The 16,176-nt window shown below is 38.8% G+C and overlaps 1 protein-coding gene across 1 annotated transcript in view; it reads left to right on the forward strand.

Moving 5' to 3' along the window:
- The window catches only part of CCDC172 (coiled-coil domain containing 172), a 38,352-nt gene extending 23,164 nt beyond the window's left edge, over window positions 1-15,188 (forward strand). Inside the window, exons 5-8 of the mRNA XM_045853723.1 lie at window positions 153-254; window positions 614-716; window positions 14,221-14,308; window positions 15,153-15,188. Of these exons, the coding sequence (XP_045709679.1) occupies window positions 153-254; window positions 614-716; window positions 14,221-14,308; window positions 15,153-15,188 (329 nt within the window). The remainder of the gene's footprint in view (window positions 1-152; window positions 255-613; window positions 717-14,220; window positions 14,309-15,152) is intronic.
- The last annotated feature ends 988 nt before the right edge of the window (window positions 15,189-16,176 follow it).

Below are 16,176 nucleotides of genomic sequence, written 5' to 3' on the forward strand. Positions count from 1 at the left end.
TAAAAACTTCCTAAGTGGCCAAGGGAAGGCAGCCCAGTCTTAAAATTGACCATATGCTGCTTCAATTTTTACTACATGAGAAAAAGTGAAGGAGTGCTGACATATATGGCAAAGCCTAAATAGTTAAAATAACGGTTTTTGCTTGTTTCTAGAAATGAAGTCCATGGAACATGACAGTGGCCCATTAAATGAACTTCAACAACAGAAGAGTAAATTGATGCAAGAACTGTTTACTCTGCAGAGAAAACTTAAAGGTATCACCTTTCTGTGCTTTGTTTATTCTGCCGATGAGTGTATTTATATACACGTGATAGGGTAGTATTTCTCTTTCTAAATGCATCAGCCTATTGGGACGTAGTGCTATTACTGGTATTGAAAAAGGAATAGATAAAACACTGAATTGATTGGTGTTAGACTTGATATTTTTTAATGTCTCAAATGTTAGGACCTTTTCTTGTGTCTTTAATAGCTATATTAAAGTAGAAAATAAAAATCACTAGCACATACATTTTATGTGAAGCAGCAAAAATTAGAGGATAGTTCTTATGAATGAATAAGTATAAACTTTATGTTTAATTTTTAAAAGATCGTAAGAATTTTCTTAATTGTTTAGTTTTTGAAGATAAAAAGAAGGAAGCCATCTGTACTACCGAATACCTAGAGGCAGAAAAAATCAAAATCCGTGAAAAGCCTCAAAGTGATGCTGAATGCTTAAGGTAAGACTTGCCTGTTACACTTTAGTATACAATCTGGGAATTTTTCAAGTTGTCAAATAGATTTCAGCGTAAAGCTAAATGCACAGATTTTTTTTAAGTTCCAGATGAAGATGTTATTTTTTTCTATGTATGTTCTGAGACATGCTAATAAACAAACACATCACTGACCAGAAAGCACTGCAAGTAAGTTTCATGATGCATCGGGTTAATAATACTGCGATCAATTTTGTCTTTTCTTAGCCCTCGTGGACTCAGTGTTACTCACATCCTAATAGATTAAGGAAAAGTATTGGTCCCACAACTCTCCTTTCTTTCATCCCTGACTTTTCTTTTGCAAATAATTGGAATTATTTTTTATCTTTCTCCAATTCAGTGCGGGTGGGGAATCACAATCTCCTATTTTGCTTGAAATTTGTTACTCAGTGCTGAAAGATTGAAAGTGCATTTTCTGTTCGGAATATTCAGATGCTTTTTATGTATTTGGATCATGAAAGAATGGCTGACGTTGAAAATGAAACACTCATATACACAAGGAGGGAAAAAACCCTGTTTATTAATTTGACTGTTCTTTATTAATAATTCAGTGTTATATTTGCTGGCTTAATTTTAAAGAAGTTTCTATACTTTCCAGGCTTAACCAGGCTTAGTATAACCAAAGAAACCTCATTACCGAATCTATGAAGAAGCAAATGAAGCCTTCATCCCCATAAATCATATAGGAAATATGTCCGCTAGAGCTGAACAAATGCTTCATATTACCAGTGTTTAGCCTCAGGCCATAATTTCAGTAGATTATGAGAAAATATTTGCAATTTAATTTTATGTTCAGTTTTGTAAGCATGAAATATCAATCTCTTGGGTGGTGTGTGTGATGCAGAATGAGTTTCTGTAATGACAATGTGCTCATTGATTTTTTTTACACTTTAAAAATGGCAGTGCCCACTGGTATCGTTATAGCTAGTGGTGTGAGGGCCTCTGATATCAACTCCACTTTCGTGGGTTTATCACTCAGTCATACAAATACGCCCTGGGTTAGAATTAAACACACGAAGTCTGCCAGAGGGTGCTTTCTCCCTCACTGATGGGACCAAGGGGACCCGGATAGAAGGAAACATCAATCCCTATACCTGATCTGTTCTTTGGATTTTAGCAGCTATTAAATGAAATGCCAAAATTTATTAATTCCTACATTAAATTCTTTGATATGCCTAGCTTAGTTTCCCCACCGGTATGACCTATGAAAGTTTTTTCGAGTGTGAAGAGCAGAGTCAAAGTACTGAGTGTAAAAATTTTAGGAAAGGGGGCCATCAGTTTTACAATCAGTGCAAGAGCAAAAAACTAATGATGGCAAAAAATGATGTGACATTCATTCAACTTTATCACGAAGGCCAAAGTTAAATTGGTTTTATTCCTAAATTTTGGAATAGAATCATCTTTGTCATCCGTGGGTTGAAATGTATACTGAATTTTGTAATAGTTGCCTTTTTTCTTAATTTTCCAGGTTTAGCTGCTATTGATAATGGATGCTATTTTTATAGGAGGGTTTCTCAGAAACCTGTTAGTGTGGACAGTTGGGTCCAGATCACTCTTTGTGTTGGGGAGCTGTCCTATGCGATGTGAGATGTTTAGCAGCGTCCCTGAGCTCTGCCCAGTGGGTGCCAGTGTCAGCCCCTCCCGCCCCACCTGTCCGAGCTGTGACAGCCAATGTCTCCGGACATCACCAAATGTCCCCTGTGCAGAGGGTATGGGAAACACATCTCTAGTTGACAACCAGTTTTATTTTAAGGTTATTATAGTTACAATTGTATTAAACTTTAGTAAGAAAGCAATTACTAAACAATTATATTAGTTCATTTCTATGAGCTGATTGTTTCTACTTTTAGTACTCAGAAAATCTTGAATACATATTTTGTGTCTATATTACTGAATTCTTTTACAATGACTGTGCGTTTTTTAAGTTAATTTGCCATGCCTTGGTTATTTGTTGAGCTGTCTCTTTTGATGCCATCCATTAAGGTGGAAAACAGTACCCACCCTCACAATGGCTTAATGGTTTAATGGTCTGTGCTTTAGGTAATCTTTCCCTGTTTATAAATACCAAGATGTCTGTTTATTTAAAAGATTCTCTATTGAAGTGTGTGGGCTCATTAATTAACACATGTTAAGGCAGCTAATTGCTGTGCTTGACACTTATGCCAGAGGTTGGATTCATTCCTCAGACGCCTCCTGAGGCTTGTGAAACTGTGCCTGAGCTCGTGTTTTCGTAGTCTAGGGAGGGCCAAATGGTCTTGAGAGGAAGGAAGCATGGAGGGCAAGATCACAACCCCTTTTGAATCCCAGCTCTGCCATTGACTAGGTTAGTGACCTTGGGGAAGCAATTGTCTGTGCCTCAGTTTCCACATCTATAAAATGAAGTTAGTAATAGCGCCTACCTCACAAGGTGATAGTAAAAAAAAATATATATATATATATAAGTGACTTAATCTATACAAATCCCTTAGTGCTTTGCACGCAGTAAATACTCTATAATTACTGGATATAATTATATCATTACTTGCGATTTCATTTTTATTCCATTCTGTCTGTGAGGATTTCACACCTTTCATGCTTCTTTCTCATTTTCCCTCTGCTTGTCTCCAAACGCAGAGGCTCCCTACGGGTTACTCACGGATTGTCCTCTTTATACTCTCCGTGGGCAGTCTCATCTGGCCTGAAGATTTTAGTTAGCATTGACAAATTTTTGTCCCTAGTCCTCTCTCCTAAACTTCAGCCCTGAATTCTCAACAGCCTAATGCAGAAGGAGAAATGCATCTGAAGGGATGCTGCCTTGATGAAACAAACAAAACCATACCGTCAGAAGTTCAAGGGCCTCCGTAACCTGCCCGTGCCTTATGCCCCGGTGTTTTTATCTCACGCCTTCCTCACAGCACTGGCGCATCCGAGTACACCTGTGGCACCCCAAGCAAGCCCTCCCACCTCTGTATCCTTCCCTCTTCCTTCCCCATCAGCTAACATCCAACTTCGTCCTCCAGGCCCAGCTCACACGGCATCTTTGCCGGCGATTGCTCAATCCAGAATGCAGCAGGCATCTTGACATGTTTACAAATCACATTATTCTCACCCTGCCCAGCCCACCACCAAGTTTGGGTGCTTTTACCACCAAAATACCTCTTGAATTGTTCTTCCTCTCTGTCTCCATTGCTAACATTCTGGTTCTAGCCCCCACCCTCTCCCACCGGGTCACAGTATCAGTCTCTCTTCTCCTTTCCCCCCACCCACTCGTGCACCCTCCAGTCCACTGTCAACTGAATCGTCATCCCCTTCTTGAAACCATTCGATGGCTTCATAACGGATGCCATAAAACCGGAAGTCCTTAGTGAGTGAGGCCTGCGCGACTTGTCACGATGTGGCCTCTGACCGCATCCCTGATGCTGTTTCCAACAAGGTCCCCTTCTCACTCGGTTCCCTCGGGTCCTCCCAGCTTTCTTCCACTGCGGAGCCGTTGTCCGTGCCTTTCCTTCTCCCGTTCACCACTCTGCCTGCCCGTCTCCGACTGCTGGGCGCGCCCCATTCTGTGGGCGTCAGTTGAAATATTTCCTAAGAGAAACCCTCCCTTACAGTAAATCGTGCCATCTGTTATTTTTCTAATAGCACACTGTTCTTTCTGTTTTGTAGTTACATATTCATTTGCTCTATTTTGTTAATGTCTGTCTCTTCCATGTGGGAGGAGTTATGTTGTCTATTTCATTTCCCGTTGTATACTAATGGTCTAATACGTTGGTACAGAGCTTGTCATATAGTAGGCACTGAATACATAAATGGAGGGATGAATGAATGGACTAAATTATGAAACCTTTCCTCTACAGTTCTTTTCTCTGTGTTCCTAGAGAATAGGCTTCTAATTCTGCTACATCGTTAATCATATTCAGTGATAATATGTGTATCAATCTGTTCTGCTAGACTGGGAACTCCCTCCACTTGCTCATTTTTCATCAGTCTTTGCATCTAGCACAGTCAAGGGCAAATAATGTTCAAGACATTTATTCCAGGAATCGGGTCTCCATATAATTGTATTTTCACTACAAAGAAGATAACAGTTCATCATATATTTTCACTGTTATTTGCAGAAACATAGTGTATTCTAACCACTAGGATAGCCCCACGGCACCCTTTCTCCTCCTAATGTTTTTCCCTGTGGGAAACGCTGTCCGGGTTTAACTGTCCTCGCCTCCGTCGCCCCCGATGTAACCCCCCCTTTCTTGTTCTGACTCGCTGTGATTGCTGAGTCTGGAAGGTGCTCTGGAGTGCCGTGTGTTCTGCCCTGCTGCTCCGCTCCTGAGGTCCTGTGATGGGGGGTCTCCGTGGGAGGAAGCTTGTGGCGTCCAGGTCTGCCTGTGATGGTGTGCTCTGTTAGTCTGATCCTGGGGTTCAATATGAGCAAGCCCTTTCTTGGCAGATATAAGCCACCTTCTCTGCTATTTGACCTCCCTTCTGCCTTATTTCTCTTTTGGGCGGAATTCAGGCAGGAAAGAAAAATGGTATCTATTAGACTGCCAACACCTGTCATTTATATTATTATCTAACACCAGTCACTAATACATAGTCTTGTACCCACAAAAACCACTAGAATGGTTTTACATATTTTTATAGCCAATATTTGCAATCATTTAATGCAACAGAAAGTTTGTGACAGCAATGAAACTGCAAAGTCAACAGCACGAGAGGTTTCCTTCTGGCCATTTGAAGACAGTAGGGCTTTGTGAAGAGTGTGTTTGCAGTGAAAACAGCACGGAAGTTAATATGCACCTGCTATTGAGAGACCCCAAATGCATTGATGCGAAGTAGTAGATCAGTGCTCTGGCCCCTTCGGTGAAAAGTCATCCAGTTTAGTTGGTCATGGAGGTCACACCAACGGACCTCAGATTTATAAGTCGGCATAAACACACGCTAATATTAAACTACTCCCATCCTTTGGTAATGATATATAGATAAAAATATATGTTTACACATGTATGTATTTTCATTTTACCAAATAAATGTGGATATTTTTAAATTATGAGAGTAGGCTATGTTGATTGAATAAAAAATTCAAACCCTGCAAAAACGTCAAACATCAAAGTCTCCTCACTCGTTGCCTCACCCCAGAAGCCCTCAGTGTAATTAACCACTGTTCAGAGTGTGGTGAGTATCCTTCTAGAGCATGTGTATCTCCGTGTGTGTATGTGTGCAGGTACGTGTGTGTGTGTGTAGCAAAAAAAATGGTGTCACGCCTACTGGTCCATAATTTGCCTTATTACTTTGCCATTTCCCATGTTCGTACTGATCAACTTCATTCTTTTTAATGCCAATGTATGGAGATGCCGTGTTTATGTTACCTTTCTCCCACTGCTGAGTGTACAAGAGTTTCTAAATATTCACAATGAGAAATGTTTTAATCAGGGTGTCCTTAAATATGTGGGGGAGGGAGTGTTTCTGTAACATTATTTAGAATAAACATCATTTAGCAGAGTAGTAGGAATTGTTATCCAGTCTGCATTGATAAAATAATGCATGTTTCCTTTGCATCAAGAATGAGCCCAAGGTGGGCAAGTGTAACAAGATCTCTCAGTTTTAAAATTTCTGGAAAATACTAGTCAAGAATTATTATATACGGTATCTGTATCTAATCCATGCTATCTCTTTTTTAACATTTATAAAGTATGAAAATTTCCATTTAATTCTAGGATTGTTCTTAGATATGTATTTTGTTCTCTGCATCTTTTCTCGTAAAAAGTCTTTTATTCTCAAAGAGGAGTGTCTCTGCAGCATTGATTATTTAAGCTAATAGTTTTTAAGCTAGAGATCCCCTGTTTTGTGAATTCTTTGCACATACTATAGTTATTAAAGCTTCTATGTAAATGCAAGGAAAATTTTGATGGTCGAGTCAATTATTTTTAATATGTTTTCTTGATAATGCTATTATAGCTTTCTCCATTTTCCCCCTTTGCTCCCCTCCTCCTGGTACCCCCCATCCCCTCCAGCAACACTCCCCTTAGTTCATGTCCGTGGGTCACGCATGTAAGTTCTTTGGCTACTCCACTACCTATACTTTTTATAACATCCCCCTGTCTATTTTGTACATACTAAGTTGTGCTTCTTAATCCCTGCACCTTTCCCTCCATTCTCCCCATTCTCCCCCTCCCCCCAGCTGATAGCCCTCTAAATGACCTCCATATCTATTATCCTGTTCCTGTTCTACTTGTTTGCTTAGTTTGTTATTTGTATTCAGTTATTGATAGTTGCAAATTTATTGCCATTTTAATATTCATTGTTTTGATCTTTTTCTTGTATAATTCCCTTTAGCATTTCATATAATAATGGCTTGGTGATGATGGACTCCTTTAGTTTTCCTTTGTCTGGGAAGCACTTTATCTGCCCTGAAATTCTGAATGATAGCTTTGCCGGATAGAGTAATCTAGGTTGTAGATCCTTGTTTTTCATTACTTTGAATACTTCTTGCCAGTTCCTTCTAGCCTGCAAAGTTTCTTTTGAGAAATCAGCTGACAGTCTTATTGGAACTACTTTGTAGGTAACTATCTGCTTTTTACTTGGTGTTTTTAAGATTCTTCATCTTTAACTTTTGGCATTTTAATTATGATGTGTCTTGGCGTGGTCCTCTTTGGGTCTATCTTGTTTAGGACTCTCTGTGCTTCCTGGACTTGTATGTCTATTTCATTCACTTAGGGAAGTTTTCTTTCACTATTTTTTCAAATAAATTTTCAATTTCTTGCTCTTCCTCTTCTCCTTCTGGCATATCTATGATTCAGATGTTGGTATGTTTAAAGATATCCCAGAGGTTCCTAAGCCTATCCTCCTTTTTTAAAATTATTTTTTCTCAAAATTCATTGGTATCTTTGATATCATGGAATTTTTAAAATTTTTCATATGTTTACCTTTATAAACACGCCTTTTGATACGGTAGTGGAGAAGATGATGGAAAATACCCACACAAAAGGAGATGCCCAATCCAACCAACGGGGATTCAGGTGACGGAGATGATGGCGGGACCCTTCTCAGCCGGTCTCTTAGGTTCAGTCTGACAGACCTGTGAAGGTGCCCGCCTGTCTGCCGATGGCCTGGGTTGCGGGAAGGCATCGTTAGGAAATTGAAGTCTGCTTTGGCACATTTAACTTTCAAACCTACTTTAAGAAATAAATTGTACATGAAAGAGGATGCCCTGTATGTCCTTAACAATAATGTTGTGTGTTTAAATGGCACTAAAATAATTTTATATGAATTGATACAGAGAAACACGATAAGAAAGTTGAGTCTTGGAAAAACTAGCAGGAAGTTGAAAGGACTCCTTACTAAACCTCTGGTGTGATATGAAGGAAACCAAAAAGAGTAAGATTAACAGACTTAACATGTAAGATTTAAAACCCCATGTGTCAAAAAGTCATCAACTTGGAGTGATAAACTGGGAGAAATTTATGGTAATGACAAGCAAGGATAACAGTTGATCAAAGAACTGATAAAAATCAATAACAAAACACTAAAATCAATAGTTTTTCATTCATGTGTTTATCTAACAAACATGTATTAAATGCCTACTTTGTATCATGTACTATGCAAGTTAAAAGGTATGATACCAAAATGAATAAGACAAGATAATTCTGTTAAACTGCTTATCAATTAAATGTGAATTAAAACCACTGAATATAATTTTTCTACCTAATTCTGAAAGACATTCTTAAATGACCATAATCAAAATTGGCAAGACTGTGGTAGAGCTACTTTATACATTGCCATGGCAGAACACGTTGTGTGTGTTTGGAATGCCTTTTGAAGCACATAAATTATCACAGGCATCTTAAAAATGGTTGTGCCACTTGACTCAGTAATTCACCATACGAGCTTTCTCCTAAGGAAAATGATTCTAAGGATAGAAGAAACTTTAGGTATGAAAGTGTTCACAGGATGTTATTTATTGTGGGGGGCGGGGGGGAGGAACAATTTAAATGCCGTACCGTGAGTGATTAATTTAACTGGTATAGCGTCTTAGACTACTACATATTTATTGTAAATGGTATTAATTGGCATGGCTAATTAGCTAGAGGGAATGGATGTGATAAGCATTACACAAAAGAAAAAGCTAGGAGGCTATGTGACATAACCAGTGCTAGATGGAAACAAAAGACTGTAATGAAATATACTTATATCTTAACAGCACTTGAGTTTGCGTATTAAGACTTTGGATGAGATTTTTCCTTCTTTCTCTGTAAATAGTACTTTTGTACATTTCTATAGCTAAAAAAGAAGTTCTTTCAGTTAAGGCTTTTCAGTTATGACACTTAGAAAAAAAATTTTATATGACACTGAGAAAATGGGAAGGCTGCAGGAAATCATAAACACGTGGGACATAAGTTTGCTAAACTAACTAGCAATGTGGGCCACCCTCGTCGTTATTGGTGATTCAAAGAAGAGTGGCAGTAACCAATGCAAACGGCCCCTGGTTACTGTGCGGTAGGTGGGGGAATCCTTTCTGACTCGTGTAGGCAATCAGTCTATGCACTGAAGCGTGAGCTCTGCTTACCATTACAGAGCTTTGGCTATCTGCAAATGTGTTAATATTCATATCATTATCACCAGCCTCTTTTAAAGCTAGCAACAGCAATCTTTAAGTGCAAATCTAAATTCTACAGCTTGATTGTATGCTGAATAGTGAAATACTTCCTATAATTTGCTCTAAATGCCCTCCTTAATTTCAGTAGTGTGTCATTCTCATTGTCAGCGAGCTAAAAGCCAAAGTGGTCGCCACCCAGTTCTGATGGATGTGGAAGATCTTACAAACCTGTATTCCATTGGAACTGAAAAGGAGGAAGGGCAAGTATTGATGACACGGTGGGCAGAAAGATCCCTGCCATTTTATTTGAAAAGATAATTATATTAAAATGAAGCCCTAAGTACATTGTATAGCACTGTTAGAGTAGGCAGTTAGCTAATTAACACAGGAGGGAAGGAGGAATGGCACAGTCTCCCCTGGGGGTGTCCGGCATCCTGCCGGCTCTGCGAGTCAGGAAACCTCGCTTACAGCTCTGGGTCTGGTGGGGAAGTAGGGAACCGCATTGTTCTGAGGATCAACAGCAGTGGGGGGTGGGAGGGTGCAGGCAGTTCATTCTACTGAGTGCATGCGCAGTAGGAGCCAAAATTGTGACCACAGAGGGAAGGGGCGCAAGCCTGGGACGATCTGGGGTAAAAGATGGGAAGGGGAAGAGCACCAGCCCCAGAAAACCCAGGAAAGAGATTGGATGGGGGAGGGCACGAACACAGCCCTGGAGAAGCCAGGACAGAGGTTGGGTGGAAAGAAAGCCTGCTCTTCCCCGAACCCAAGGAAATACCAAGAAGCCTGACAAAGAGCCCAGCCCGTGCCCTTCCTTCTCTTTGGGGACTGTCTGCCTTTTTTTTCCTCCCAAACTCTCAGGGGCCCAGACTTGCGACCAGGGGAGCAGTGAGCAGCAGCAGAGGACTCTGCTGCGCCCTGTAACTTCCTGAGTCTGCGCAGCCCGCCCTCCAGCCTGCCGCTCTCTGCCTCTGCGGGAGCGCCCTATCGCTTTCCCTCTAGTAAATGTTGCCGCTATTGCTTAAAATTCCTCCTGACGTTGTTTTCCCCTGACACCAGGGAAGAGCCTATTTCCTCTGGTAACAGCAGCGCCCGCTCACATTGTAACTCTCCATTTAACCCTCCACTTATTCTTTAAAAATATTTATTATAAGGGGTTTTATGCTTGTGAAAACATCTAATGCTCAACATTAATAACATTCTGTATTTCCTACTTGAACATTCTTTCAGAATTCCTATTTACTATTAAATTCTTCATTCAGAACACTATGAACCTCGAATATATAGGGTATTGTTTCATCATTCATATTTATAACTATTATTAACTATTTTGTTTTTCTCTAACTGTAAGTAAGTACTAAAGAATAATCAGATAATGGGAACCTGTGAACCAAACGAAAACACCACCAATAATTTGCAATAGTCAGGGGCTCCTCCGTTATCCCACCATTCCCTCCTTAATGCAAATGGGGCCGTTGCCCTGCAGTGTCGCCGAGTTTCATTTGCGTGTGTGTGGCGCCATCTCTGTCAGGCTCAGGTATCACGGTCATACTTGGCTGTTTTCCTATTTTTATACTTGGGACCAATTTACGTGATACTGGGATTATTTGGTCTCTAAAAGTGATTTTGTTTTTTATTGATAGTATGGTTCTCTGAAAACTTTCTCCATATCAGCTGTAGTTATTGGGCTAGAAACCGAACTTGGAAGGGCTACAAGCTTTAAAGACAAGGAAGAAGCAAGAGATGGAAATGAAGGGTGTTAGAGAAACAAAGTCAATAAAATCAAAAACACAGCAACCCTTCCCACTGCCAAAGTAAGAGACCCATTGATTAACAAACAAACAAGCAACTCCCTTCGATTTTACAAAAGCCGGTATTCTCCATCACAAGGCCTCAGACGTGTGGGTGTTTTCCCCCGTAGAGTGGGGCTTTCTCTTTCTGAGGTCATCTACCCGTGTTCTATCACCCCATGCCCTCCCTTTCCTTTCTTCGCTCTTTCGAAATGTAGTTGCTGCTTCACTCTCTGCACTGGTGTGGACTTCGGGTTTGGTGCTGCCGGATGAAGATGTTTGTTGCTGTACTTAATGTGTATTGTAATTTCAAGTTTGGAATATCCTCTCTTTCTTGGTTAGGTTGTAAGTGTGGCTTTTAGGTGGCATAATTTGTCCCTCTAATTCAGAGATTGTTTTTATTCAGGTGGCTGTCATTATTTTATCGGAACCTGGATTCCTGTCACTGTCTTTTTTTTTTAAAGACCGGCTTATTGAGGTATAACTTACATGCAATAAAATTCACCCTTTTGAATACACAGATCTAACTCCAAGGCTCTGATCCATTTTATTTTCCTACGTTTGTCTTTCCCAGTGTGTCATATAAGTGGATACATATGTGCTATGTATGTAGCCTCTTGTCTCACTTCTTTTACTTAGCATAATGCATTTGAAATCCATCCGTATTATTTCTCCATCCATAATGTCGGAGACAATGACAGTGCATATTACAAAAATAATAAAATACTTTAAGCACAGATACAGGGAACTCAGAGAATTCCAAGCAGCATTTTTTAAAAAGCAAACATCTTTACACATTATAGTCAAACCTCTGAAAAACACAGATAAAGAGAGAACCCTGAAGGAAGGCAGAAAAAGAAAAGACATAAAAACACATTACATACGAAGGAATAAAGATAAGCATCACAATAGACTTATCAGAAATCGTGCAGAAGACAAAGGGATGACTCTTCAAATACTGAAAGTGAGAGGTGTCAGCTCAGAACTCCTGATGGAAATATATTTTACATTCGAAGGCAAATACAGATTTTTTAACAAATAGGGTGTCTAGAGTTCCTTGAAAACAGACTGCATTACAAAAAAAAGGCTATTGTAAGTTCTTGAGAAAGAAAAAATATGATGCCAGATAACAACCTGGAGATATATCAAGAAGTAAAACTCCAGAAGTGGTTTAAATGAATGTAAACATAAAAGCTTTTTTTTGTTTTTAATTGCTCTAAAAGGCAAATTACTAAATCAAAAATTCTAGCAATATATTTTATGTTTCTAGTAAATGTAAAAGAAAAATATGTGATAACAATAAATGAAAAACAGGAGTGAGTAATTGGAAACATACTGTTGTAAAGTTTAAATACTATAAATATGTCTGTATAATATTTGAAAGTACACAGTAGTAAATTGAAGCTGTATATTATAAAATATAATATATTATATAATAAATGACATATATTATAATATATTAAGTATTAAATATATAATATTTAATATATATTTAAATTTTTATATTATAAAAATTTAAAATATGTGTAAAAAATAGGTTAATTAGTAGATAAAATGCAGTCATAAAAAAATAAATCAATCTAAAGCAGGAAGAAAGGAGAAAAGGAACAAAGAACAGATGGAACAAATAGAAAACAACAAAAATGTAATTCAGCCCAATAAATAATTCTATTAAATGTAAATGATCTGAACACACCAAGTCATATTGTATTGGATAAAAAAGTAAGAAACAAGCATAGAATTTCTGTAAGAAATTTTAAAAGTAAAGATATAGATAAGTTAAAAGTAAAAGAATGGAAAATGATACCTAATGCCAGCAGGGTCTTAGAATTCTAATTTCTTCATACCAAGTGTGTTGTCAACACTTGGTATTGCCTGTTTTTCAATTTAGCTATTCTAGTGGGTGTGTGGTGGCATTACATTGTGCTTTTCTTTTGTGCTTTCTTGATGACTAATGAAGCTGAGCATCTTTTCATAGTTTATTAGCCTTTGGATATCTTCTTTTATGAATAATCTGGTTACAGGTGTGTGCACGCGTTTTTCATTGTGTTAGTTTTTACTTGCTGACGTGAAGTTCTTCATATCTGTTGTTTATTGCCTCTAATGACCTTCACTTACAGTGGCTTGCCTTCCTGTGTACTGGGTGATATTTGATTGTGAACTCATCATTTGCTGTTAATCTGTGGTAGGCCTCTGCACCTAAATAATCTTCAACTTTCCTCCAGAGAGGGTTTTTTTGCTTCTGCCAGTATACAGGGTGTGATGCCACTGACTGGCCTAGGACTCCTGCTGTCTCCCCTTAAGGAGAGGGCTCAGGGTAGGTTCAAGTTGCTCTGTGTATCCTTTCCACCCTGGGGCCGGCCTCACCGAGTCAGGTTTGTGGGAGCAGCACTGCTGTTCGTGCCTGCTCTCCAGGCAGCCCCGCCCTCCTGCCCGCCCCCTCTCAGTGCCGGCCCTCTGCCTCTCCAATCTCGGCTGGTGCCCCTGGCTTATGTTGTTTTGTGTTTTGGAAGGAATGTTAGTCAAAGTGCCGAAAAGGAAAGACTGTTGTTTCATCACCATTTTTAACATTAAATGTGGACATAAAATAATGGTTTCAGTTCATTTTAGTATATCCAAAGGATTAAAAGCTTCACGGGGGAAAAGAAACATTGGTATTAATTTCTCACTCTCAAAATATATTTTAATGATATATGTGTGTGTTATCAAGTTAATGTTTAATTTTAGAGCAAGAAATCTCAGAAGTCCTGTATTTTTTATTTTTCTGTACTTAACATTCCCAGGTGAGGTTCCAAGAGACCAGCTGATTGAGCCAAGGTTGTGTGCCTTGTTAGTGGCCACGACTAGCATGGAGGGGCTGCTCTTTTAATGTCCCTAAAGAGACTGTGTTTATTATTATACAGTCTACCTTATTCTACATATGGGAGTATTTTCCCCAAAGTTTTATGTAGCCCTTACAGAATTATAGAGAATTAAAATTTCTTTCCACATTCTTTAGTGTTGACATGAAATCCTGATGATAATAGACCTAGAAACCTGCCACCATTCACATAACAAAAAATGATTATACGTGTTAATTGCTGAACTAATAGGGTGAATTTTTCATTTAAAACAGACTTAAAAAAGAATTAGAACTTTATAAGGAAGATGACATGCAAAGTGTTTATGAAGCTCTCCAAACGGAAATAGAATTTTTGGAGTTGGTAAGCCATCATTGATTCTTTCACTTCTAATTACCGTTATTTACCTAGTGGGAAGAATGGTTTTAATGCAACACATGTCATTAAGTGAGTGTTTTCTGTTCACATGGATTTGGACTAAATATAAAAAACAGAGCAGCAACAACCAGAAAAACTAAGGTCAGGAAATAAATCTGTGGAGTATTTTGAGTTCCTGAAGAGCTAGGCGCTACATAAAGCAAGTGATACTCAAAGAGAAGATGTACGGTTTCAAACTAATATTAAAAAAATAAATCAGACCTGACCACACAACATGCCCTTGACTGGAGCTGTTACTAGCGGATTAATGCACTGAAGGAGTTTAACTATCCAAATGTTAAAAAGCTTCTTGTTTTTGATAGGCATAAATTACACTTTTATTATATTAGATCCTAAAACTTCCTTATTACAGGTTTTTATGATCTTAAGAACTTTGTATCCAATTATTGGAAACTTATTTGCAGATTGTGTGGGAGCACTTCCAATTGCTTTTAACCTTCTGCTTTATTTGTTTATGAACTGAACACAGTATTTGCTGTGCTCTGTTTTAATTGGAGACCTGTATAGCTAAGTTTAAAGTATATTAAAGTCTAGGTTTCATTTAATATGTTACATTTTGTTCATGTTTATTTTCAGTAAATATTTTTGCTTACAAATGCTCCAAAAGGTTATGTTAGGATTTATATTTTTATTAAAAATGTTAAAAATAAAATTTAGAAATGCCCAGCGTGGTTGTGTTAAATTTACATAAATTTTATATGATTCCTTTATTAAGGATTTCATGAATTTCATTTTCCTCATGAATAATTATTCTATGTGTTCCTTTCAGACGTTGGCACAGAAAGATCTTCAGGAAAACCAGTAACGTGTAGAGAATTGATCAGCTACCTGAGATTTGGTCAGAGCATCTTGGAGTTAAATCTTTGTGACAGACACACGACTGATATGCATCACAATAGATTCTCGTGGAAAATGTGAGATCCGGAAGGTTCAAAGTTGTTGGTGTCCAGAATTGGTTCATTAGCACTTTAAAAAATAATTATTTATCTTGTTACTTGCTGGAACTTTAAGGCTTCTTGTGTGCTTTGATTTTGTTTCTAAAGGAAGAAAAAGGAGCAGTAGCTACAATGTTCGCAGGCTTCTTACTCCCCCTGACCCTTAAGCTGGTCTGCACTTTCTGATGCCGGCCAGTGTTTGTTGCAGCTCACCTTGGGTCCAGTCAGACACGCGTAGGAAGAAACACTCGGATTATTGACCCAGTTTTGTTGACCCATTTCCACGAACAAGGTGCCTACTTTCATTTTAATCCTGAATAGGATCTCTGCTGACCAAGGTGCTCTGAGGTCTTTCACCTGCAAAAGCCAGTGTCCTCCACTTTTGTCTAAAGGAGTCTGTGGAGTTGAGCCCGGGGCACTTGCAGCCAAGTCCCAGCACTCTGGGCCCGCCTGGCTTCTCCGTAACGCCAGTCCTGGTTGGAGTGAAGGAAGTCATCCACTTGGGGAGGCGCATACTCTCCTAAGGGGCATCAGGATTCATTTTCGCTGGGGGCCCGAAACATTGCAGCTGAAAACAGTGTACTTATATTTGGATCAAACTCGGTATTGCCACCAAATTTCTAACAGCATGTGTATTTCTGCTATTAGCAATCCTGACTGGGAAGAAAGGTGTATTTTCAGTAGCTTCTAAAACAACTGTATTGAAACTGTTCAACAGGGCCCTGGATTGCAGTAGGTGGGAAAGTGGAACAAAACCTGTTTGGGGGTGTATTTCAAAATACTTAGTGTAAATGCGAGAATCATGTTTTCTTTTGTGGTTGTAGTTAGTTTAACATCAAACGTGAGATGTTTGCAAAT

Source organism: Phyllostomus hastatus, unplaced genomic scaffold, assembly GCF_019186645.2.
Source record: "Phyllostomus hastatus isolate PE091 unplaced genomic scaffold, TTU_PhHast_1.1 phas_scaffold_1066, whole genome shotgun sequence".
Taxonomy (NCBI): Eukaryota; Metazoa; Chordata; class Mammalia; order Chiroptera; family Phyllostomidae; genus Phyllostomus; species Phyllostomus hastatus.